This window comes from Prinia subflava, chromosome 8 (assembly GCF_021018805.1).
Source record: "Prinia subflava isolate CZ2003 ecotype Zambia chromosome 8, Cam_Psub_1.2, whole genome shotgun sequence".
Lineage (NCBI taxonomy): Eukaryota > Metazoa > Chordata > Aves > Passeriformes > Cisticolidae > Prinia > Prinia subflava.
Genome location: NC_086254.1, coordinates 36363783 through 36387732, shown reverse-complemented (window position 1 = coordinate 36387732; position 23950 = coordinate 36363783). Strand labels below are relative to the sequence as shown.

Below are 23950 nucleotides of genomic sequence, written 5' to 3'. Positions count from 1 at the left end.
AAAGCACTGGCAGAGTTTGGCATCTGGCTACACATTGTCCCAGGGTGCATTCTGTGGTTTGTAAAGGGAGAAAGAACAGAGCAGAATCCCTTCCACTACTACTCTGTGGTACCTCTGATACTATGTGCTTCTTACTGCCAGCCCATAGCCAGTGGGGTTGGAAGAAATGCTGAGCAGGATAAGGCAGGTGGCCTGAGAGCTGGCCCACCTGTGAGGAGAGGGTGACTTGTCGCCTATGCCTTAGCTGGGCCAAAAGAGCTCTGCAGGGGGAGGATGGCAAAACTGAATTGTACAGAGTGTGTGATAAGGAGACCCCCTCACACTTTAAGAGATAGAAGCCACTTAGGACGGCAACAGCATTTAACCAAAATTAGTGGTTTTCCCCAATACCTTATGAGTTTGTAGTACTGAATGTCCCCAGGGGCTTTAGCACCCAGGGTTACAGGTGGGTTCATCGTGATGTGGGTGCAGCCTGTTGCTAGACCAGCCTGGGCAGGTGGGGTACGGAGATACTGCCTGCCCTGCCCCACTCCTGCCCGCTCAGGGTCAGCATTGCCTAGAGCTGCTCCTGGCTGTTCCAGAGCAGCCCAGAGCCGCCTGCCTTACCCTGCTGCAGCATGTGCCAGAGCTATGATTTGCTAGGTATAGGCTCCTGCAGCTACATGTATTCCTCCCCTGTGAAGGGGGGTCTGAGTGTAGTAGTATGTCAGTGCTGGCCATGGCTGCAGACACAGTGGCCAGTAGCCCAGTCACAGCAGTGAGCAGTCTGTTGGCTCATGGGCACCTGTATCTCAGGCCACTCAGGCCAAGGCTGCAGCTGCAGCAGAGTTCCTTGTAGTGAATGCTGTGTCCCCATCAGTGTGACACTGGCCCTTCAGGCTCTCACCCTTTGGAAGCAGAGGCGATTTCCCTTGCAGCACAGGGGCAGCAGCCAATGTTTCAGCAACAGCTGCACGGGGACAGTGAGCTCCTGCCTGCTATGAGGAGCCAGCCGGGCTGCCGCAGGCGAAGCAGCGAGTGTGCTTTGGAGCCATGCAGGAGCACAAGCTGGCACTGCTTTCTTAGGCTTTTCCTGTTGATGAGAAGCCAGGATAAACTGAACCTCATCAAGGGGTAGAAGAAAAAACCCATTCCCTGGCTCATGGCAGCGTGCCAGGCTCTCACTGCAGACTGTATTTGGCAGCACAGTCCTACATGCATGGTCAGAGCTTGCTGTGGGCTTCAGGAGTATAACATGAAGCATTTTCCTCTCAAGCTAGACCAAGCAGCTTAGGGAGTATGGTTTCTGGGCTGGCAGCACTTGGTGGGAAGCAGGCTGGTCTCCCTGCATCTCTGTCCATGTGTTGCCTGTGCGAGCCCTGGCTGTGCGCCTGGGTCCCACAGGCTGGCATTTGGTGGCCTGTTCATGGCGGGGCCTGCACCAGAGGCTTCTGGTTGCTCCAGATGGAGGCAGTCGCTGCTGACTGGGACCAGCACCGCTCTTGGGACATGGTAAGCTGTGACACCTGATGCCCACAGGGATGCCAGGCCAAGGTACTGACACTGAGTGTTAGGGAAACAGAATTCCATCTCTTCAGGGAGATAGTCAGTGAGATTCCCTGGGAGACTGCCCTCTGGGACAAGGGAGTGGAACAGAGCTGGCAGATCTTTAAGAAAGTGTGGGTCGGGTATCAATCCCTATATCAATTCGGACTGGGGCAGGAACAAATCAATAGCAGCCTTGACAAGAAGGGTTTGGGGGTGCTGGTGGGTGAGAGGCTGCACACGGCCTGCAGTGTGTGCACCCAGAAACCAACCATGTCCTGGGCTGCATCAAAAGAAGAGTGGGCAGCAGGTCGAGGGAGGGGATTCTGCCCCTCTGCTCCCCTCAGGTGAGGTCCCACCTGCAGTGCTGCATCCAGCTCTGGAGTCCTCAGCGCCAGACAGACATGGACCTGGCGGAGCCAGTCTAGAGGAGGCCACCAAGTTGATCAAAAGGATGGAACATCTCTCTTAGGAGGAAAGGCTGAGAGAATTGGGTTTGTTCAGCCTAGGAAAGAGAAGACTTAGGGGTGACATAATTGCAGCCTTCTAGTTCCTAAAGGGGGCTTACTTAAAAGAGTGGTAGCGAAATTGTCTGGATAGAAACTTTATAACACAGTTTTGAGTATTAGAAGCAGGCATTCTTTATTGCAGTGTGCTGGTCACTCGGAGGTCACTGGTCACTTCCTCTTTTCCAGTGGGATGTGTTGGATGAACAGGGATTTTATCAGATACATTGATTACATACTTATTAGTTATCCCCACTTCCTTGGCTTTATTTTACATAGTTCCATATCTTATCAGAAATCCTTACATGGTTCTTTGGGGTCCATCTTCAACTTCAGATGTCCATTTTAGGTGGCTGTTCCTCAACCCCCGCTTTGAGTAAATGCAGTATTATTTTTTTGTGTAGCTTCTGCTTTGTTGGCCTTGCAGGGCTGAGCTGGCATCCTGCTTGCATTTGGCAAGACTTCTGTTTGCCTAAGTTACATCCTTTATCTATTTATATAAGGTTGTGCTGTTGTGTTCTACTGTCCTTGACAAGAGTAAATGTTCTGTTCTACTATCCTTATCAAGTGAGTAAAATGCTGTTGTGTTCTACTGCCCTTATCAGAGGTACTACCTAAAGGAGACTTACAAGAAAGATGGAGAGGGATTTTTTACAAGAGCATATGGTGATAGGACAAGGAGGAGTCAATTAAAACTGAAAGAGAGTGGGTTTAGATTAGATATCAGGAGGAAATACAGATATATAGATATATATCTAATATTAGATATTAGGAGGAAATTCTTTACTGTGAGGGTGATGAAGCACTGGAAGGGGTTCTGAGCAACTTGGTCTGGTGAAAATTGTCCCTGTACACAGCGGGGTGTTGGAAGTAGATAATCTGTAAGGTCCCTTCCAACCCAGGCCATTCTATGATTCTACGATTCTAAATGGTTACAGCTGATCCCCATCTTGCGAGATCTGAGGAGTGCACAGGCTGGGACTAATCCTGATCCATGGCCAGAGGTCTCAGAAGCAATATCAGCAGTGCTGATTTTCTCCTGGTCCTGAATAGGTTCCCTTTAATTCCTTTGGTGCCCTGTGATGGCTGGCCCATGTGCAGGATGGCTGCTCCCCCCCATCCCAGGCTGCTGGTGCAGATGGCAGCAGGGGCCAGGGCTGGATGTAGCTGCACTTGGGCCGGGACATTGGTGCAGCCTGCTTGACCAATGCCAGCCAAGCCTGCAGCTCCACTCATGGGAGGCTGCAGGGGCATCAGGAGCCTTTCCACTTGTAGTCGGTTTCATTTAATGCTTCCATCCAATCCAAATCAGAAGTCTGAGTGTTAAAGAGCACCCTGTGCCTAGACAACTCTGGATGGGCTCCAGCCCTCAGCCTGTAAGATGTAAAGATTTGCATTCTCTCCCACAGCTCTGAGGTGTCTGGAGGAATTGGATGGTGCCGAGGTTCCACAGAGCCAGGACATTGCTGCCACAGGCACTGGCACCTCCACCTCAACACCAGAGAATGGGCTTGTGAAGGAAGCAGCACCCCTGGCCTAGAGCAGCCATGTGTGTGAAGTGGCGGCACAAACACTGCCCCTGTCCCCACTGGCACAGGAGATGCTGCCTGGCACTTCCTGGGCCATACACCAGCTGCCCCATAGTTTCCCTATGAGGAGCTGACACCTCTAGGCTGGTAGGAGGGGCCTGTGTCTTGTTTCATGGCACAGCCACCAGCCCCCAGTTGCAGGACCAGTTTTCTAGCCCGTTGTGCTGCTGGGCTTGGTCTGATGCTGCCCTATCAGCTCCTTCATGATGAGCAAGCCCAGCAGTGGCCTCTGCTTCCCTCTGGTCATGGCTGAGCCGTGCATTAGGAGGAAGTAAGGCGCTGGGGATGGGAACTGCCCTGAAACCCATGTCAGGTTCCATTTCAGAGCAGCTGACACATTCCTCTCCCCATCCTTGCAGCACACAGCTGCACTTCGGCCTTCTCCTTTGTGCATCCATTGCTCACTCTTGCTCTCGTAGCTGCTGCAAGGGATGTTTCTGGTTCCCATTGAGAATTGTCACCCACAGCTCTCTTTCTTGGGCTGTCCCCTACCAGCCTGGGCTGCTCTGCTGGAGTGGAGGTTGCTGCACATTGAGCCTGGGCCCTCACCACAGGCTCTCCTAGGAGTGTCTTGAGGAGAGCGAGGCCCTTGAGTGCTGCTGTCTGGTCAGGCCTGCTGAGGCCAAACACACCTAGGAGGCAGCTCAATTCCTTTCAGTGTTCAGTGCTGGAAAGTTCAAACAAAGTGCTGAAGCAGGAAGAGCAGGTCTTCTCTCCTGGACTGTAGGGAGCCCTGGCACCCCAGCAGCTCCTGTGAGCAGTGAACCTTTTTCTTCTGCCTCAAGCTCTGTCCCAGATTGACCTGGGAGCCCAGATTTTGTTTCTATAGGCTGCAAGGCATCCCTAATTCCCTCTCCTTGCCCTACTGGGGCAATCTCTGGTTCTGGGCAACAGGCAGGAAGTAGTGGTCTGGATGCACAGGTTGCTCTTGTCTTAGCCAAGGGGAGTCTGGAGTGATGATCGAAGGCAGAACAGTGTTTGGGACACACACTGGGTCCAGCCACCTCTGCTTGGGGCCAGCATGGGCTAGGGGGGAGCCAAAAGGCCTCTGTCTGTCAGCCTCTGTTGGGCAGAGAAGGGGGGTTCCTCATGTTGAGCTGTGTCTGCTCCTGGTGGCTGTTAGCTGTAGTCCCTGAATGCTTGGGAATGCTGCTATGCTGCCCTGGGTGATTGGAGCCTCGTGGGGCTGTGATTTCCCCGGGGCACCTGCTATTTACAACTGTGGCATCTGCTTCACCTGTTGCCTTGTGTTCTCTCTGCAGCCGCCAAGCTTAAAAGCACTGAGCTTCTCCCCAATGTCGTCAGTCTGGGAGTGCAAGACACAGGACACCTTTGCCAGCAGTGAAGAGCAGGATGAGGTGCTCCACCAGGTGACAGTGACAGCCACAAACACAGGTGGCCAGTGCCAGTGCCCGAAGGAAGAGCCCAACGGGGCTCCCCAGAAGCGGACAAGCACCCAGAACGGGATGCAAGACAGTGGGGGCACGGGGGTGAAGAAGAAACGGAAGAAAAAGGATCTGGGAGAGCAGGAAGGGGGAGATAAAGCAGCTGTGGAGGTGAAACCAAAGAGGAGGAGAGAGCCTAAAGAACCAAAAGAGCCTAAAAAGGTGAAGGAGTCTAAGAAGCCGAAGGAGCCCAAGCAGAGGGAGGTGGCTAAGAAGCCCCGGAAACCTCGTGAACCCAAAGCCCCAAAGGAGACTAAAGACAAGAAGAGTGGCTCTGAGCCAGGCCCCAGGTCAAGACCCAGGAAGATCAGGTAGGTGATGGTGTGGCCCTGTCCCTGTGCCTGCTGTGGACATGGCTATGGGCTTGCAGGAGCTGGATCTGGGAGAGAGCAGCACTGGGTGTGCAGGACACTTGGTCTGAAGGCTGGATGTGCTGCTTGGGATGCCAGGATGAGCTCTCTGGCCATGCAGAGATGGGACAGGCAGGTGCTCTTTTGGGAATGAGGCCCTGCAAGACTCCAGATCCATAAGACGACTGGAGTCTTGGCCTCCCGTGGTCTGGCCTTTGTGCCAAGTTTCCTGGGGTAAAAGGGACTTTAGGGAGGTATCCCACCAGGATAGTGAGGTGCTGTGTGGCAGAGTGTCTGTCATACTTAATTTGGGGCCTGGGCAGAGGATATGTGAGTGAGAAAAACATGGCCTTAGACTGTGCACAAATGAGGGTCTGTGCACTCCCAGGGCCTTGGCTCGGGTTTGGGAGGATGGTGAAGCGCATCCCATACCCTCTCCCCCTCCTGGAAGACTTGTCCCTCCTAACAGCTGTGAGCTGTGCTGGCAGTCAAAGCCAGCAGTGGGGGGAGGCCTGAGGACTCCCTTGTACTGCCCAGACCAGTGCCGCCACCTCTGGTAATTCCTCAGCCTTTTAATTAACTGGCTGCCTGGCCAGAAGCTCTGATTTCTTTTTAATGGAGAATGTGTGCAGGGAGCAGAGCAGGTATCAAGAGCACCAATGTCATAGGTCTTCCACAGCCCTCTTCCTTCAGAGCTCACTGACGGCCGGGTCCTGGGGAGGCCGTGGCTGTGGAGCTGCCACTGGGGTAGCCTTTAGTGCCATTGGTAAGGGCTCATTGTGGACAAGAGGAGTTGCTCAGCAGGACGAGACGTGGGTGCCATGTCCCCAGTGGATCCCTGAGCCATGCAGTGCTATCACTTGTGTTCTTCCTTGAACCTGGGGCTCTGTAGATGTTTGTTATGGGTTGGTGAGCCAGAGCAGATGGGAATGGGTGGATCAAGCAGACAGTGCTGGGAGGGTGAGGGAAGGGCTCCTCCAGGCCCCAAGGAGGGCTGCAGCAGAGGGATAGAGGTGGAGAGGGAAGGAGAGGGCCTGCAGACAAAGAAAAGAAGGATGAAGCCCATGTGAATGCAGCATTGGGCCCCAGGAAGGGTCCTGGGATGAGGGGTGCAGCTATCAGATTTTCCTAATGACCCTTTTGCTCCACCAGTAAGGACCTGCCATATAGGCAGTTCACAGAGATCTGCCCCTGCAGTGGGACCAGACCAAAGCAGGGGAACCCAGTAAGAAGAGTAGGCCATGGAGCCTTATGTTTCTGGAGGCATTAATGGCTCTTGTAGGTCGTTTGGCTGCCAGCAGTGCCTTTGCAGGGTGCTGAGTATTACATACAGGGCAGCCCATGACTATGAAACCTGTTGTGAGTAGCTGGTGGATGGATCACCCTGCCAGAGATGGGGCTCATGTCAGGGTAACTCCAGCTGCAGATTTGGAAACCCTGGCTCTCCTACCTGGGCAGAGTAGGTTCTGGGCATACCACGGGGAGCTGAAAGGCAACCACCTTGCTGTGATGGGTACCAGCAGAGCCCTGGTGAAGAGGCCACTTTATGCAAACCAAACAATGTAATATAACCCTGTAACATGTCATGCAACCAGAAGAAACTGTGTGTGCGAGTCTGGGAGTTCCACAAAGCTCTGTGCATTCCTGATGCTCTATCCCTGAGGCTATAGTCTGAGGCTGTGGTGCTTCCTCCCACTCATCTGCACCTTCCAGGAGGACCTAGTTCCAGCTCTGCTGCTTGGAAAGTCCAGCCCATGGGTCCTCCTTACAACTTCCCTGCCTCTGTAGCACCTCTTTGAGCCTTTTCTCAGGCTTGCTTTGGGCTCTGGGTCAGCAACCAGCAAACCCCCCCTGCAAACCCCCCTGTGAGGGGTGGGTGTCAGGGTGGAAGCTTTGCAGGGAGCAGGGCTGTGCATCCCCCTGTACTCCGTGGCCACGTAGAGCTGGGGAGGTGCCTGGGGGCCCTGGCAGCACAGGAAGGAGAGAGGTGAGCAGCAGGCTTTAGTTAGTTTGTACTCTGTGCAGGTGGAATGATTGCTGGGAGTCCTCTAAGTGGCAGATAATAGTGGCATAATTTCTTCTAAATTATTTCTAATCATAGTCAATGACTGACTCATGAATGAAACAGTTGTTAATTATGACTTACAAATCAATATCTTGGGAGTTATTGCTCAGTGGAAGCACTGCTCACAGAGCATTTTCAGGGTCTCTGATTTAGGCATATATGCATGGCCAGGGCATTTTTGGCCTGAGCAACAGACTTTTATTTTTTGCTAGTCACAGGCAAGCTGAGATTTTTCTCATTAAATGGAGCTAGAACCTTTGCATCACTTTGAAACTAATGGTTCCTCTGCCACTGTGCAGATCTGGGATGTGGAGGGAACGAATGGTGGGGCTGGAAGTGAGGAAGGAGGCATTGCCCAGCCCTGGGACAAGCACCAGCTCTTTGGAGCCGTTCCCTTAACAGTGTTCCTTGCAGAGGGTAAGGATGGACTGGCATGCTGGGAGCAGTTGTTTTTTACCTGTGGTGCTTTCTGGTCCCTTTTCCTTGTGCAGGCAGGGGTGCAGGTGGCCCTAACATTGAGAACAGGCTGTAGGACTGGGCTTGTCTTCCCACATTTTTCTGGAAGGTAGTGGGATTCATGGGAGCAGAGCTGAAGTCCCCTCCGGAGGACAGTTGCCCGGTGGGGCAGAGCTTCCCAGGGGCCCTTGGAGCTGGCAGTGACTGTTGTCATGGGCCATTGGCCTGTGGGACTTGGAGCTGCATCCGCCTGTGTCTGTGGCAGTCACAGCGCTTAACTCCCTCCAGCAGGAGGCTCACACCAGTGTGCTCAGCTGCCTGCGGAAGGGGCTCAGTGCTGTGACTCAGGAACACAAACCATGAACTGGAGCAGCTTGTGCTTGTTTGTACTGAGGTCTGGCAGGGCTCTGTGGCATATGCAGGAGGAGGCCAGCAGTGTGGCCAGTGCTCCTTGGCTGGGATTGAAGGCTTCTTTCCAGGGTGCCAGGACATGGGTTGCCTCTGGAGCTGCTGAACTTTATTTCTAACTTTGGTCAGCACAGGATGTGTTTGGGATTGTTGTGGTCAGAGCAGGCACCTTGCTGCCCTGGCATACTGAGTTTGGCAGTGGAGAGATCTCTTTGTGCCTGTGCTAGACCCTGTGAGCTGAACCCCAGCTCCTACAGCCCCTGTGGGGTTGTTCCCCTGCCTGGTGAGAGCACCCAGCCTTCACACCAGGCGGGGCAGATGGACCCTTTCATCCCAGTGTTCTGGAACTGGATTGAGAAACACTTGGTGTGCTTAGTGAGCATCAGTGACTGGGGATCCCCAGTGCTGGGGGGGTCCCAGGAACCTTGAGCTGCTCTGTGTGGGTGCCTGCTGCCTTTCTCCTGGGATCCCCAGGACATGATCTAACTGTCAGTCTGCCTAAGCAGCAAAGACACCCCTGTGGAGAAGAAGAAGAAAGGGAAGAGGAAAAATGAGATACCAGTGAACAGTTTGGATTTGGATCAGGATCTCCTGAGCCCATCTGTACAGAGTCCAGAGGAGTCTGTGGAGTCAGCTGACAGCCAGGTATGTCCAAAGCCCTCATCTGGCTGCTGGTGGGTGAAATCCTGGCTGCCTCTTGGTGGAACATCAACAAGGGCCTCTGGGCACAGGAATCAGAGAGTACATTCAGCAGTATAGTCAACTTCTATCAGCCTGAAGTCAGCTGTTAGCCGAGGGTTGGGTGCACACTGCTGCCCTGGGCCCTGTGTGTTTCAACCTTGAGTGTCCCTCTCTGGGCAACTCCCTTTCCTGGCACAGCACAGGGAGACATGTTGGCCCCACAGCCTGGGGGGCTGCATGCCCTGCTCCTCTACAGGGCTCCTCTGCCTCACATCTTGGGGACTGATGAGGCTCTGTGGGTCATGATGGAGATCTCAGCACCTTGAGGAATGCATGTTCTTCCTAACCACCCCCATCCCACTGGGGCAGGGGAGAGCCTGGAAGGAATTCTGGCAGCCCTGGGCCTTTCTCTCTGCCATTCGAGCAAGGAGGAGGTACTTGGTCTGCTGTGCCTCTGGCACTGCCTTTTTTCCTCCTGTACACAGAAACGACGCTCAGGACGGCAGGTGAAGAGGAGGAAGTACAATGAGGACCTGGATTTCAAGGTTGTGGATGATGATGGAGAGACAATTGCCGTGCTGGGAGCTGGACGAACCTCCGCACTCTCTGCCTCTACTCTGGCATGGCAGGCAGAGGTAGTGCTGGGTGTGGGACTAGGGGGTGTGGGGGATCTTCCTCATGTAGGGTTATCTCAAAATGTCAGTGCTGAGGCTTGAGGAAGTGATGGTCTCAGCTTAAGGATGGGGTGAGAGAGTGCCTGTCTGGGAGGGTTCAGGCTGGCTTTTCAAGAACTGTGAGGTGGATGAGAGGTATGCTGATCCAACTGTCCCCCTCCTGCTTGGAGACTAAGGCCTCTGGAATGTGTCATGCAGCTGGACATGTCCTACCCAAGCCCATGCCCACCTTTGCCTTTGGTCTCTGTAGCTCCTGTCCATGATGACTCTATTTTAATTTTGTTCCTGCCAGCTGAGGGCTTTGTAGGTAGCAGGTCATTATTTTCTGCCCACGTTGCTGCTGTCCAACAGTGCCTCAGAGCATAGTGATGCCAGCCTGACCCTTGCCAGCTGAGCTGATCTGCTGGGAAGCGTGGCGGGGATCTGGGCAGCATGGTAGGGACTACCCAGTGCCACTGTGGCTTAGGCCTTGCTGTCCTTCTGCCTCTGCCCACTGGCTCAGTGCTGGCTCCTGGTGGGTGCTGGCTGCTCCTTCCAACTTGTCTGTGACTGTGTGTTGAATTCTGCAACTCATTCCATCTCTCTGGTCAACAACAAAGCTGCCAAACATTAATTACGGTCACTAGTTGTTTTCAGTGTTTCTGTTACCTTCTCTAGTCCCCTCTTCCCAAGGTTTTGGTGGGTATTAGCTCTGTTGAGAAAAGCCCTGACCTGATGGTCCGTGCCTGGCCTGGGCTTTTGCCTCACAGGACATGCTGCCAGTGCTGCTTCAGCTCTGCCTGAGGCTGTGTCCCAGCTGGGCTCCTGGCAGTCATCTCTCCAAGTGAGATTTTCAAAGCAGCAGGTATGAGCTGCCTTTGGCATGTGTCCACGCTCCCACCTGGTTCTTCTCTCAGTCCTAAACTTCCACCTCAGATTGTCCTGCTGCAGATGGGTCATTAAGGCTGGTGTCCAAAGCAGCAAGGCTAGGTGGTTGTTCTGAGGCCTGCCCAGATGGACCTGCTGTAGCTGCTCCAGGATTGGAACTGACAGGCAGGGCAGGATGTGAGTGCTGTGACCTCAGGGCTGCTCTCTCCATGGCCTGGACTTGCAGCTTTCCCCCTGCATCCTGGACATGGTCCTAAACAGCTCTTTGGGCAGTGCACGGCTCCTCTAGCAGCCTTCAGGCAGCCAGCAATGAGGCACAAGCCAGTGAAAGCGTGTGTAAGGGCTGTGGATCAGCATGGGAGCTCCCAGCACCAGGGCACTGGACTATTGGGATGGCCATGTTCACACCAACTCTCTGTGGGGGGGGTCAAGCAGAGCTCAGCAGTGCCAGGGGGGATGTCTGGGCATGGGGGAACAGGCACTGCACAGTGATTGTGGCAGGAGCACCTACTGCATGTTCCCTTCAGCTATCTTAGCCCAGTGTAGGGCAGAGTTCCCCAGATAGGGCAGAAATCCTGCTCTGGGTCTCAGATGGCAGCCAAGGGGCCCAGGCAGACCTGCTGTTTCCTGCTTATTGTGTTGTGGTGCTGGGTCCAACATCCTGGCCTGCACTCAAGGGCAGTGCCAAGGCAGCAATCACCTCTGGGCTGGGGATGGAAGGGTTGCTGTGGCCTTGGGCATGGTCTTGGCTTTCCCAAACACTTTCAGGTGAGTAGTGTGGTATGGCCTATCTGTTTCTCCTTCCCCAGGCTGCCCCATGCCTTTCTTTGAGACTTTCTAGTCTGTGAAGTGACACCTCAGGGCTTCTTTGCCTTGGTCTATACTCTGCATCTGTCGGAAAGGAATGAACAAAGTCCTTCTGCTTTCTGCTCTGCACTTTGCTCCTCTTTCTGCTGCACTATCTTCCAGCCAAAGCAGAACTGATATTTCTAATGCTCAAGCAGGTTCCATGTTTTTGGTATCTGTCATCTCCCCTGAATCTTCCTCTGTGTGTCTCCTCTGCAGCACGGACAGGCACTAGCCTGGCTCTCTTGTCCCTTGACATTTGTTGGGGCTGGTCCTGGCACAGCCACGGCCAGGAGAGCTTCCACATCCCCAGAGCTGGCAGCAGGACAGCATTAGGGCCAGCTGCAGCAAAGCCTGTGCTCAGTGAGAGGGGCTGTGCTGGGAGGCCCTGGGTGCCAGCAGAGGGATCTATGGATGAGTCTTTAGGGACAGAGTAGAAGCCTGCAGAGGGAAGGAGACAGCACTTCCATCCTGCCAAGAAGAGCTGCATGGAGAGTGGTGGGGTGAGGTGCTGTTGCCCATGTCCTGTGGCTATGGGCAGATGACATTGTGTGGATGAGATGTGGCAGGGCCTGACAGATATGCTGCCTGCTCTCCTGAGGTCCTTAGGGCCATACAGCACTACGGGGCTGTATAACTGCCAAGGCATGACAAGAATGTGGCATGAAGAGTGCCTTGGAGCAGGAATGTGCACGTTTTGGCATATTTCTTTCCTTGAGTCCATGGGCAAAGGTGCCCAAGCTCCCTTTCCTGGGAGACTTTCCACCCTCTCTGGCTGCCCTGGTGCAGCTGGAAGGACCCATGCAGCAAACCCAACAGTGCTGTGGTCTGGCTGACCTGAAGAGGACAGGCGAGTGGTGAGTGAGTGGCAGCACTTACAACCTCGCACCCAGCAAGGGCTCCACAAGCACAGCTCTCCCAACTCCCAGTGCCAACTCTGTCTGTCTGTCCGGGGGACTGGAGAGGAGCAAGCAGCCATTCTGTGCTAGGAGAGTGCCAGGGGCAGGTGATGAGCCAGAAAAACAGAGATCTGTTTTCCTGTCCCCAGGAGCCTCCTGAGGATGATGCCAATATCATTGAGAAGATCCTTGCCTCCAGGATGGTTCAGAAGGAGGTGAGTGGCAAAGATGTCATTGGGGCTGGAAGTCCCTGTGCAGAGGAGGGATGAGGCCCTGGCTGCCCTGTGGAGCAGGGACGTGAGATGTAGCAGCAGTTGGTGCTCTTGCTCCTGTGGTGGGGTGCTGGGATATGCCCAAACTGGCACCTTTCTGAGCTGTGGATCACTCTGGTGCATCCCCTATCCTGGGCACCGTAAAGCTTCTGGAGAGGAGTCAGGCCTGGGCTGATGCCCTGATGCCCAGAAGGTGTTGGAGTCCCTCTTGCTCAAGGGTGGTCTCACATCATGTTTCCCAGGGCTATTGTGTCTCTGGAGCACAACGAATGCCTGGCTGTCCTCACCGTCCCTGGGGCTCAGTCCCTGGAGCGTGTGGCCAGGCAGGGGATGGCTGAGCATGACCCCCCCCAGCTTTTGCACAGCCTCTGACTCTCCTTCCCTTGGTTTCAGACTCATCCTGGAGGCCTGGCATTTGAGACAGAGGAGTTCTACGTCAAGTACAGGAACTTGTACGTGCAGTGTTGTGGTACTTTCCTCTGTGGACCTTGTGCATGCAGGAGCAAGGACAGTGTGCTCCCACCTACATCCTATCCCTAGCTGCAGCCCCAGCATCCCTGTTTTTCTGCCTCTGTCCTCCTGAGCCAGCTGTGGTGGTGGGAAGCAGGGAAGCTGCTGCAGCTTTGGTGCTTGGTCTTGGCCTGGTCCTGGGCCATGGGCTTTCCTCAGTTTGGGGTGGCATAGGCATGGGCTGGGCATTCTCTGCATCTCTGGGAGATCCACACTGCTCCGTGTAGTGGATGGCTTTGAGACCAAAGGCCTCTTGGTCCCATGTTGTTGATTTTTTCCCCCCTGCAGCTCTTACCTCCACTGTAAATGGGCAACGCTGGAGGAGCTGGAGAAAGACCCCAGGATTTCGCAGAAGATAAAGCGCTTCCGGAACAAGCAGGCTCAGATGAAACATATTTTTACAGAGGTGAGAGTGGAGCACAGTGAGCAGTGGTGCCTGACCTCAGTGCCGTGCAGGAGCAGGCCAGGAGCTGCCCCTGACACCTTGCTGTTGAGACCAGTCCATCTCCTGGGCCAAAGGCACCAGGGCTGGAGCTGAGGGTCCATGACTCTGCCCTGGACACTTGTAGTGTCACTACTGGAATTATGAGCAGGGTGACAAGTGTCACTTGCCAGGCATTGCCAGCTCTGGAAGAGTTGCTTGGTGGAAGGGAGGGCAGCACATAGGGCTGGAGGTGCTTCTGTGGTGGAGCAGAGACGCTATAGGACAGAGGGAGCTATAAATATCTGGGCTTAGGGCAGCTCCTGCCTGCTCTGTTCTATAAGGAGATTAATCTAGCTTAGTATGAAAGGTGTTCTGTAATTTATCTTGCTGCTCCAGATAGTTGTTGGATCTCCTCAAACTGCCCCTTACAAGTGTAAATCAGGCCAGCAGGCTATGAAAATTTCTACATTGTAGCTGGAAAGCTGAGGGTGTGTGTCAAATTTCTCACTCGCAAGTCTGTTTGGGGTCTTTCTCAGGATGCAAAAAAAAAAAAGCATGTGTTGGAACACTCTGTGCCACTGACAGTTCTGCAAGGAGCACATGCTCTTTTCCTGTAACTAACTGGGGCTTGGGGAGTTGTGAGTGTAGAAGCCTGATTTTTCTCCTTCCCAAGCCATAGGCCATGCCTCTTCAAGGACTATGCTAGGTGGGGCAAGAGGGACGCAGAGACAGAGACCAAGGTGTCACGTCTTGCACCCTTGGGGTTCATTGAGTGTCATGCACTGTGGCTGTCACAGCTCTGTATGCTGCACATCAGCTGGAGCAGACAGCTTACGACCTGTACCTTGGGGCCAGATAGGCTGGAGAGGACATTCCTGCCTCCCAGCAAGGGCAGCACAGAGCATGTGACTGCTCTAAAGAAAGAGCTTTGCCTTCTGCCGAGCTCCTGCATCCTCCCTGCCCAGAGACAGATGTCTGTACCTGTGTCCAGGGCACTTGGTGTGTTGCACACAGCTAGCAGCATCCTGGTGATGCCCTGCAGCTGTTTACTTGTGCCCATCTGTTTAACCCTGGAATCACCTTGAACTTACCTCCTGCTTTACTGTTTATCATCACAGCCTGATGAGGATTTGTTCAACCCGGACTACGTGGAGGTAGATCGAATTCTGGAGGTAGCTCACACAAAGGACCCTGACACTGGGGAGGTGAGAGGTTGCATCTCTTACTTGCTCCATGGTGAGAAGGCCTGGCCCCATGGTGTACATTGTGGGTCATCTCTGAGCACCCTGAGCCTTCCCAGCCTTCCCTTGCACAGCTTTCCCTATCCTTGAGGACCCTTGGCACAGGGTGGATGGAGGGCTGCTGACCCTCTCTGTCTCTGAGCCTGTCTCTCTCTGTGCTGCAGGAGGTGACTCACTACTTGGTGAAGTGGTGCTCACTGCCCTATGAGGAGAGCACCTGGGAGCTGGAGGAGGATGTTGATCCAGGGAAGATTAAAGAGTTTGAAGCCCTCCAAATCCCTCCAGAAATCAAGCACATGGTAACGTACCCCGAGGTAACGTACCCGGCTGACAGCTTGCTGCCCTGGGCACAGGGACTGGCTGTGTCTTGCTACAGTCCAATAATGTTGACCTTGTCCCTGGTGCTGCAGTGCAAGCCCTGTATCCTCCCCTCTGGAGGTCTGAGGGTGGGTTCCAGAGGCCAAGCCCTTGCTGTGACTCAGCTGTCAGTGACTGCTTTGAGGGTGTTGTCCCTGATGTGCAGACCCAGCAGCAGGATCTGGCCTCACTGGGCATTAGCATCTCCCATGGACCTTGCTCCTGCTGTCCCCTCCTAGGAGCGCCCAGCATCTGAGTCCTGGCAGAAGCTGGAGAAGTCCCGGGAGTACAAGAACAGCAACCAGCTGCGGGAGTATCAGCTGGAAGGAATGAACTGGCTTCTCTTTAACTGGTATAACAGGTGAGGAGGCGCTGGAGCCCAGTGCTGCCATGAGCAGTCCTGGTGGCTGCAGGTCCTGTGTGTGCTGTCATGGGAACAGAGAAGCTGGGGAGCAGAGGGGACAAAGAGGGCCTGACAGAGCAGCCACTGAGTCCTTCAAGTCCTGGAGCTGGCAGGCAGCTGCCAGACCCAGTGTATTTGCTTTAGCTTTGCAACTGAGTCTTTAGGAATGTTTCTCCCTGGTAAATGCTGATGAGTCTTGAAGATAATAGGGCTTAGCTATGGTTCTAACATACACCTGTTTTTTTGGTATTGACCAGGCTGTTGGTGACCCATTGTGTGGCAGGCAGGATGGAATATACATGTTCTCAGCTGCAGCAGGCCATCAGATGCATCTTTCCCTAGCTCATGTGTACCTGAAAAACAGCATCTTTCATGCTGATTTTGAATCCGTGATTTTATAAGAAGTTGGCTGGCTTACCCAGACAGATTTGGGCCACTGTACCAAAGTCCCTCCATGCTGCAGGGTCAGAGAAGTGTGGGCAGAGGTGGTGTGCCTGACGTCCCATAAAAAAGTTGGTGACAGAGGGTTTTCTGCCCCCAAGAGCCACATTGACCTGACCCTGTCCATCTCTGCAGGAAGAACTGCATCCTGGCTGATGAGATGGGGCTGGGGAAGACAATCCAGTCAATCACTTTCCTCTCAGAGATATTCCTGATGGGCATCCATGGCCCCTTCCTCATCATCGCACCTCTCTCCACCATCACAAACTGGGAGAGGGAGTTCCGCACGTGGACGGAGATGAATGCCATCGTGTACCATGGCAGCCAGATCAGCCGGCAGATGATCCAGCAGTACGAGATGGTGTACAGGGACACACAGGTGACTGATGCTCACAGCCCTCCCAGCATGCGTCGCCCAGCCCTGGCTTCCTTTACTTGGGAAGCACTGAGCTGCCTGTGGAGCTTGTTCCTTTGGAGAGGGAAATGTGATCCTTACAGCCTCATTTGCTGGCATGGGCTCAAGTTGCACCGTGTATGAGTGAACAGGCACAACTCACGCAGAACGGGGAGTGTGCAGCATAGCCCTGGTTCTTGTCCAGGCCTGTGTGCCTGCCCTGGGGCAGTGTCTGTCTGGAGATACACAGCTTGTGGCCGTCAAGGAGGCTTGCAGAAACCTGCCCAGTGCTTGAGAGAGATCTGGGGAAATTCCAGCTCAGAGTCGGATGCTCACACTGATATTGTCAGACAGGAGGTCTGACAGTGTACTGCCACCCTTCAGGACTCAAAGTCTGGTTTCTGTTTCCCTAGGGTAACCCACTCCCTGGGATCTTCAAGTTCCAGGTGGTTATCACCACCTTTGAGATGATCCTTGCTGACTGCCCAGAGCTGAAGAAGATCCAGTGGCGCTGTGTGGTTATTGATGAGGCACACCGCCTGAAGAACAGGAACTGCAAACTCCTGGAGGGGCTGAAGCTCATGGCCCTGGTGAGCATGTCCTGCCCAGGTTCACCTGGGAGCAGGGTGGGCTGGAGATGGCCATGTTAAGCAGTCAGATGCCACTGTCAGCAACTCAGGCCCTGTGCCAGGCAGGAGGAAAACCATCCAGGAGGCCCCTTGATGTATGGGGCACTGGTGCCCTGCAGCCCTCAAAAACTTTTTTGCCAAAGTGGAATATTAACTCTCTTTGTGCCTTCCCACCTGGGGGTACTCCCTGCCAGAGCCCTGCCCAGCCTTGCAGCACATGTGTAAGCTGCTGCAGCACATGGGGACAGATGCTGGCCAGCCCTGAACAGCACCCTGGCCATGCTGTGCCTTGTGACCTGTACTGGGCAGGTCTGTGGTGTTTGAGCTGGTTTCTTACTGCTGTGCAAATGTGGGATCAGTCCATGCCAGGGGTGGGTTAACAAACAGATCAATGAGCTGCTATGAGAAATTATTTGGATATCCAGCTCTTTTCCAGCCCAGGGAAAAGCAGCATTGCTGTTAGCTGGACCAAAGGCCAACAGGCCTTTTGGATCTTCCAGCTGTACCCAGCTTCCATCACACTCACCTGTAGCTGGGTCAGGCCTCTGAGAATAGCTAGTCTTGTGACTACCACAAGTTCCAAAAGACCTTGCTGTTTCCCCTGACTTTGTGTCTTGTGCAGGGCCCTGCTGGGATGTGAGCTTGGGTCAAAGCTGGGTCCCCAGCTACTGGTCCCCCTTCTAAACCATCACCTTCCTTTGTACAAGTCCTGTGGGAGTCTCCCACCTTACAATTGCCCTTCTTGCTTAGCTGGCCACTCCTGAGGACATTTCCTCCATTAGACCCGGAGGAGGATTAGCCCAAGGAGGGAGCCCAAGGCTCTGGCAGTGCTGCAACAGAGGAGCTGGTGCACCCAGGGCCAGCAGCTGGTGGTGCCTGAAGCCTGAGCCCATGTTGTCAGGCATGGGAGGGAGAGCATTCTCCTTGAGGGATCATCTGGTCCTCTCACCCCCAGGTCTTGGGGGTTGTTTGGACCCCATCTCTTTTTGCTGCACATTTATGTACATGGTGAACCTCTAAGGAAAGCTTCCCCTTGTTCCCAGTGCACAGTACTACCTGTGCCTGCTGATTTTGGAGCACCCTGCCGAGACTGGCCCTAGCAGCAGGTCGCTGCTGTCCCTTGGTGTCCCATGGCTCTGGGCCCTGTTCCCTCTTGCTCTGTCTGAGCCCCAAAGACAGATGTCTTACTCCCTGCTGCTGAAAACACAGAAACTTGGACTCTGTCAACATCCCTGTCCAGTGCCAGCACAGCCCTACCTGAGCGTCTTGTGCCAGAGCAGGGCTGAAGCCTGGGAGCAGTGTGAGATCTTGGGTTTGGCTGTTGTTGCACAGAACTAGACTGGACCATGTGTACAGGAGCGTTCTGGGAGCCACAAGACAGTGTTGTGTGGCAAGGGCTTGGTCAAGATTGTTACCATGGCCAGGGGAGCCTCTCAGGGTGTATGTGTGTGCTTCCAGAGTGCTTCTTAGGCTGGAAGACAAGAAGCATTGTGCTCTTGGGACACCTTCAACCCCAGCTATGGGGCTGAGCCCTCAACCTCTTTCCTGTGTGTTCACAGGAGCACAAGGTGCTGCTGACAGGAACTCCCCTGCAGAACTCAGTAGAGGAGCTCTTCAGCCTCCTAAATTTTCTGGAGCCACAGCAGTTCCCCTCAGAGACAGCCTTCCTGGAGGAGTTTGGAGACCTGAAGACAGAGGAGCAGGTACTTGGAAGAATGATACTGGTGACTTAGCACAGCCACTGGGACAACTGGTGACCAAACCAGGCATGCTTTCAGACATGCACTTCATGGAATAAGACTCCTTATACCAGGAGAAGCCAAGTTGTGACAGAGCCCCCAATACTGCTCTGGGGAGAGGAGACCTGCCCCTGCAGTGGTCTGCTCCCAACTGACTCTCTGCTGCCCTTGCATGTCTGGGTAGAACAGCTCACCTGCCTCTCCACCTGGTCTGTTCCTGAGACCAACAAGAGAGCAGGGGGAATGGGGAGGTCAGTAAGTCCATGTGTCAGTCAGCCTTATCAGGTTCCCCTGGACAGCCTTCCTCCAAAGCTCTCCTTGAGTGTGGGTCATGGGAAACTGCTTAGTTGCCTCACTGCCTTTTGAATGTGGAAATTGTGCAAAAGTTGTTATTCTCTGGGAGCAGACAAAGGCACATGAAGCAACCACCATCTTGACTACCATCCAATCTCCCAGCCCTCCTACATCAGACAGCTGAGGCTGCTGGCAGCAGAAGCATGTGGAGTTCATAGCCTGGGACTGGTCATGCCTGCCCCAAGGACTCCAGCTCCTGAAGGTGTCCTGGCTGGCTGCTGAGCAGCAGCTCCAGAGTCACCTGTAGTAGGTTTGCAGCGTGGGGAGACTCTAGTCTTGCAGACCCCTCTGCTGGGCCCATGTGCTTGCCGTGCAGGGAGGGCAGTGAGTGTCTGTGCTTGCTCTGCAGGTGAAGAAGCTGCAGTCCATCCTGAAGCCCATGATGCTGCGACGGCTGAAGGATGATGTAGAGAAGAATCTGGCACCCAAGCAGGAGACCATCATTGAGGTGGAGCTGACCAATATCCAGAAGAAATACTACCGGGCCATCCTGGAGAAGAATTTCTCCTTCCTCTCTAAGGGTGCCAACCAGCACAATATGCCCAATCTCATCAATACCATGATGGAGCTGCGCAAGTGCTGCAATCACCCATACCTCATCAATGGTGAGGGCTGTGCACAGGAGTTGTGTGGGGGGGCACACAGGTATCGCTGCAACATTTACTGTTCTCTCCCAACAGAACTTGGCCAGCTGGGGAGCCAGCTCAGGCCTTGTGCCATTTGCTGGTGGTGTGGCAGTGCTCTGCCTTGTTGCCTTCCCAGGCAGCCCAGCTCCCTCAAAGGGCTGCTTGCTGATAGGCACCTCAGGGTCTCCTGAGGCTCACTGTGTATGGGGGTGTCCTGACACAGGACCAACATCCCAACCTCACTTGTTCTGCCAAGAGCTGATGTGAGCCCTGAAGAAGTTTAGTCTCAGGAGTAGAGGGTCTGCAGGGAGTCTCTAGCCAGCCTCCCTAGCTCTGACTGCATGGGTTCTGTTGCTCATGTGGTCCCTTGCTGCTGCCCTGGGCAGCTGCACTGCCAGCCTTGCCAAGAGCTCACATCCCTTTTCACCTGGCAGGGGCAGAGGAGAAGATCCTGGAAGACTTCCGTAAAACACACTGCCCAGAGGCACCAGACTTCCAGCTGCAGGCGATGATCCAGGCAGCTGGGAAGCTGGTTCTCATTGATAAGCTGCTTCCCAAGCTGATCGCTGGTGGGCACAAGGTGCTCATCTTCTCACAGATGGTGCGCTGCCTTGACATCCTGGAAGACTATCTCATCCAGAGACGGTTAGTACCGGCTCCAGCATTCACCACGGCTCCTCCACAGTACCTCCATGCACTGCACATGGAGTGGCCACAACACAGGCTGGGGATTTGGCCATTCCATGCCCACAAACCGATGGATCCAAGTTACTATCTATTGCTGGTGGGTACGGAGACCCCAGAGCTAAGCAGCTCAGACCTTTCATTTTGTGTAGTCTAGGGCTAGGCCTCAGAGTGACCGGGTGGAAGTAGATCCTTCCCTTGGTCCTAATTCCCATGAGCCCCATATCCGTGAGGCTGTGATGATTTTGTCATCATAAGAGGGACAGCTTTTGGGAACAACCACAGTACACACAGGCTAACCTGGGGCCTGGGCCTCCACCTGGGCACAGGTTCTGCCAGTAAGTCCTGGCTGGTGTGCCCACACAGCCTGGGAGAAGAAGCAGAAAGGGATTTGAAAGCCACAGCCTCTTCTGGCCCTGCTGTGATTCTGCTGTACCCTCTTCCCCTCTTGAGCAGGTACACCTATGAGCGCATTGACGGGCGGGTGCGTGGCAACCTGCGCCAGGCTGCCATCGACCGCTTCTGCAAGCCCGACTCGGATCGCTTCGTCTTTCTCCTGTGCACACGGGCAGGCGGGCTGGGCATCAACCTGACTGCTGCTGACACCTGCATCATCTTTGACTCTGACTGGAACCCACAGAATGACCTGCAGGTAATGGACTGGACAGGGCCAGGCTGTCAGGAGGTCCTGAGGCACAGCTCCGATCACTTGTGACAGGAGGCAGGGAGAACAGGGCAGCAGCACCACCTGTACTGGGCACTAGATGCTGTGCCAGGATAGCTGGCAGGAATGTGGGCAGAGGAACAGGACATGGAGATCACAGTGTGGTTTTGAAAGCACAGATGGGCCACAGAGCAGGCAACACTGTGTCCATACCTGGTTTTGGAGTGCGTACGGTGTTGTGTGCTGCATCTGCAGAGAGCCGAGGCTCCAGCCTGAGCCCTGTGTCCTTGCCTGAGGGTGCTGGGATCTCCCATTCCTGCTCCACAGCTGTGCAGGCTGTTCCAGAGCCCTGCCAGGTCAGCCACAGGCAGGGAGTGAAGGTGCTCTGGTGGGTGGGAAGTGACTGTGGTCAAGTGGGTGAGTGGAGATGCTGATGCAGGGTGCTACAAGCCACACAGTCCTCACTTAGCTGGGCTCCCTGCACTGACACCGTGCCCCCTGCACTGACAGGCTCAAGCTCGCTGCCACCGGATCGGGCAAAGCAAGGCTGTGAAGGTCTATCGCCTCATCACCAGGAACTCCTATGAGCGGGAGATGTTCGACAAGGCCAGCCTGAAGCTGGGCCTGGATAAAGCTGTGCTGCAGGACATCAATCGCAAGGCCAGCAACAATGGGGTAGGTTGGCTTCTGGAGTGGGGCCAGGTGGGAGCCTCTGCAGGAGATCTCCTTCTCCTGCAAGTCACTGCCAGGTCAGAGCAGGGACTGGGCAGGTTTTGTGGAAGGAGAGCCCAGTCCTACGCACTCGCACTGCTGGTCTTTGGCCTGCCAGGCTGTTCCTGCACTGCCATGGGGATAGGACATATGTGATGCTGTGTCCGGGATGGCGTGGACTGAAATTCCTGACAATCCCTCAGGAGAAGACCTCTCTGCTTTAACAGCAGCAAGTCTGGGTTGACTTGGGGCCCTTTCTCCTGGAGTAGAGGGAGGAGCCTTCTCCTGTTGTGCAGTGGTCATGGTTGCTGGCCAGGTTGGTGATGCCCCTGTGCTTTGGGCAGGTTCAACAGCTCTCCAAGATGGAGGTGGAGGACCTGCTGCGGAAGGGTGCCTACGGTGCACTCATGGATGAGGAGGACGAGGGGTCGAAGTTCTGTGAGGAAGACATTGATCAGATCCTCCAGCGCAGGACACAGACCATCACGATCCAGTCTGAAGGGAAGGGCTCCACGTTTGCAAAGGTGTGCTGTGCTCCACTGGGAGGGAAGGGGGATTTCCTTTGGAGGTGGAGGAAGGGGAGCATGCAGGGAAGTAGTGATCGGCCAACCTCCTACCTGTATGTGGAGACATGTCCACATTGAGGTTAAGCTCTGCTGTCCCACTGTGCCCAGGAGTGAGACCTTGCTGGGGCACTACATGGTCTCCTGTCTCTCTGGTGGTTGGCAGAGCATTGAGGAGGGGCCACCAGCCTGGCAGGTGATGGAAGGCTGCCTAGGAGGATTCAGCCATGAGGTCTGGCTCTGCATAGGGACCTCAAGATGGTGGCAGGACCCAGCTGCTGGGTTGCTTGGTGCCCAAAGCCAGGTGCTGGTGTGCCATGGAAACTGAGTGCTGTGGGGCCTGACAAAACACCCAGATAGAGCCTGAGGAGCTAGCTCTATGCTATGCTCCAGCTAGTGTCTGCTTGGGCCACTAAGGACCATCTGTCTCTCTTCCTCTTGCACAACCCAGGTTCTATTTACAGTGGGTCAGGCATGACTGCAGAACAGAGGGGTTCTGCTCCCTTAGGCAAACCAAGAACCCTCTGGCACATGTCAGCTTAGGGTATAACATCCCACAGCAGCAAGACCGTGCACCCAGACAGACATGTGGTGGATCTCTTTATGGGAGAAAGCATACCTGATGGGTTGCACCCTGTTCATTCCTCCTCTTTCTCTCCTAGGCCAGCTTTGTAGCATCAGGAAACAGAACTGACATTTCCTTAGATGACCCCAACTTCTGGCAGAAGTGGGCCAAGATAGCAGAGCTCGATACAGATGCCAAAAATGAAAAGGTAGGATGCAGTTTGTGGCCCATGTGCCCTACAAGTGATCTGACACCATGTGGCCTGATGTCCAAGTGGGAGCTGAATGCTTCCTCTGGGCTCCTGCAGAGGTTTGTGTTGGGAATCAAGAATTACTGCAAGAAAAGACTGACCTGTGAATGCTGGCTAAAGGCCTGATTTATTTAGCCACATGTCAGTCTGTGGCTCCCTGATCTTTCAGGGTACTCAGTCTGTACTCCCAGCTACTCCTAACATTCCCACCCTCTGCTTAAGAGCATTGTCCAAATGCTCCTTGAGCTTAGGCAGCCTTGAGGCTGTGCCCATTCCCTGGGGAGCCTGTTCAGTACCTGACTACCCTCGGGGGGAAGAGCCTTTTCCTGATGCAGCTCCAGTCATTCCTGTGGATCCTGTCGCTGGTCACAGAGAGCAGAGATTGGATCTGCCGCTTTGCTGCCTCTCATGCAGGCAGACTGGTGCCTCTGCCTGTTAGGAGGTAGGAGGGGACAGATGGGGTCCCAACGCTCTGCTGGCCCTGCTGAGGTGATGGGCTTGGCTGCAGCTCAGGTCTCTCTTCCCAGCTCCTCCATCAGGCACAGGGTGCTGCCACTGGCTCCAAAGTGGTCCTGGGGCTGCCATAATTTCAGCTAAGGCAGCAGTGCTGTAAGGGATGGTTTTAGCAGCAGGAGGGAGGCCCTGGAGCTCTGCAGAGCTCACTGCTCAAGCTGGAGCAATGGGGGTGTGTGTGCCTGTGTAAGTCCTATGTGCCTGAAATCCAGGCAGATTTACATGGCATTAATTCGTCCAACAGGGTGGGGTAAGGAGAGGGAGCAGGTACATGCTATTTAATTTCATATTGCTCCCTTT

General features: G+C 54.4%; 1 protein-coding gene across 9 annotated transcripts in view; it reads left to right on the top strand.

The window, feature by feature from the left end:
- The window catches only part of CHD6 (chromodomain helicase DNA binding protein 6), an 89499-nt gene that overhangs the window by 41159 nt on the left and 24390 nt on the right, over window positions 1–23950 (top strand). For 7 of the 9 annotated variants that reach the window (XM_063404773.1, XM_063404775.1, XM_063404772.1 and 4 more), the window contains exons 2-19: window positions 4882–5375; window positions 8850–8988; window positions 9510–9659; window positions 12460–12525; window positions 12976–13034; window positions 13381–13498; window positions 14635–14721; window positions 14922–15071; window positions 15354–15475; window positions 16094–16337; window positions 16766–16942; window positions 18541–18684; window positions 19424–19679; window positions 20135–20345; window positions 20841–21036; window positions 21559–21723; window positions 22104–22283; window positions 22985–23095. In XM_063404773.1, coding sequence (XP_063260843.1) covers window positions 4915–5375; window positions 8850–8988; window positions 9510–9659; window positions 12460–12525; window positions 12976–13034; window positions 13381–13498; window positions 14635–14721; window positions 14922–15071; window positions 15354–15475; window positions 16094–16337; window positions 16766–16942; window positions 18541–18684; window positions 19424–19679; window positions 20135–20345; window positions 20841–21036; window positions 21559–21723; window positions 22104–22283; window positions 22985–23095 — 3036 coding nt within the window. In that variant the 5' untranslated portion in view covers window positions 4882–4914. The remainder of the gene's footprint in view (window positions 1–4881; window positions 5376–8849; window positions 8989–9509; window positions 9660–12459; window positions 12526–12975; window positions 13035–13380; window positions 13499–14634; window positions 14722–14921; window positions 15072–15353; window positions 15476–16093; window positions 16338–16765; window positions 16943–18540; window positions 18685–19423; window positions 19680–20134; window positions 20346–20840; window positions 21037–21558; window positions 21724–22103; window positions 22284–22984; window positions 23096–23950) is intronic. The other 2 variants (XM_063404776.1, XM_063404768.1) reach the window with 1 other exon arrangement.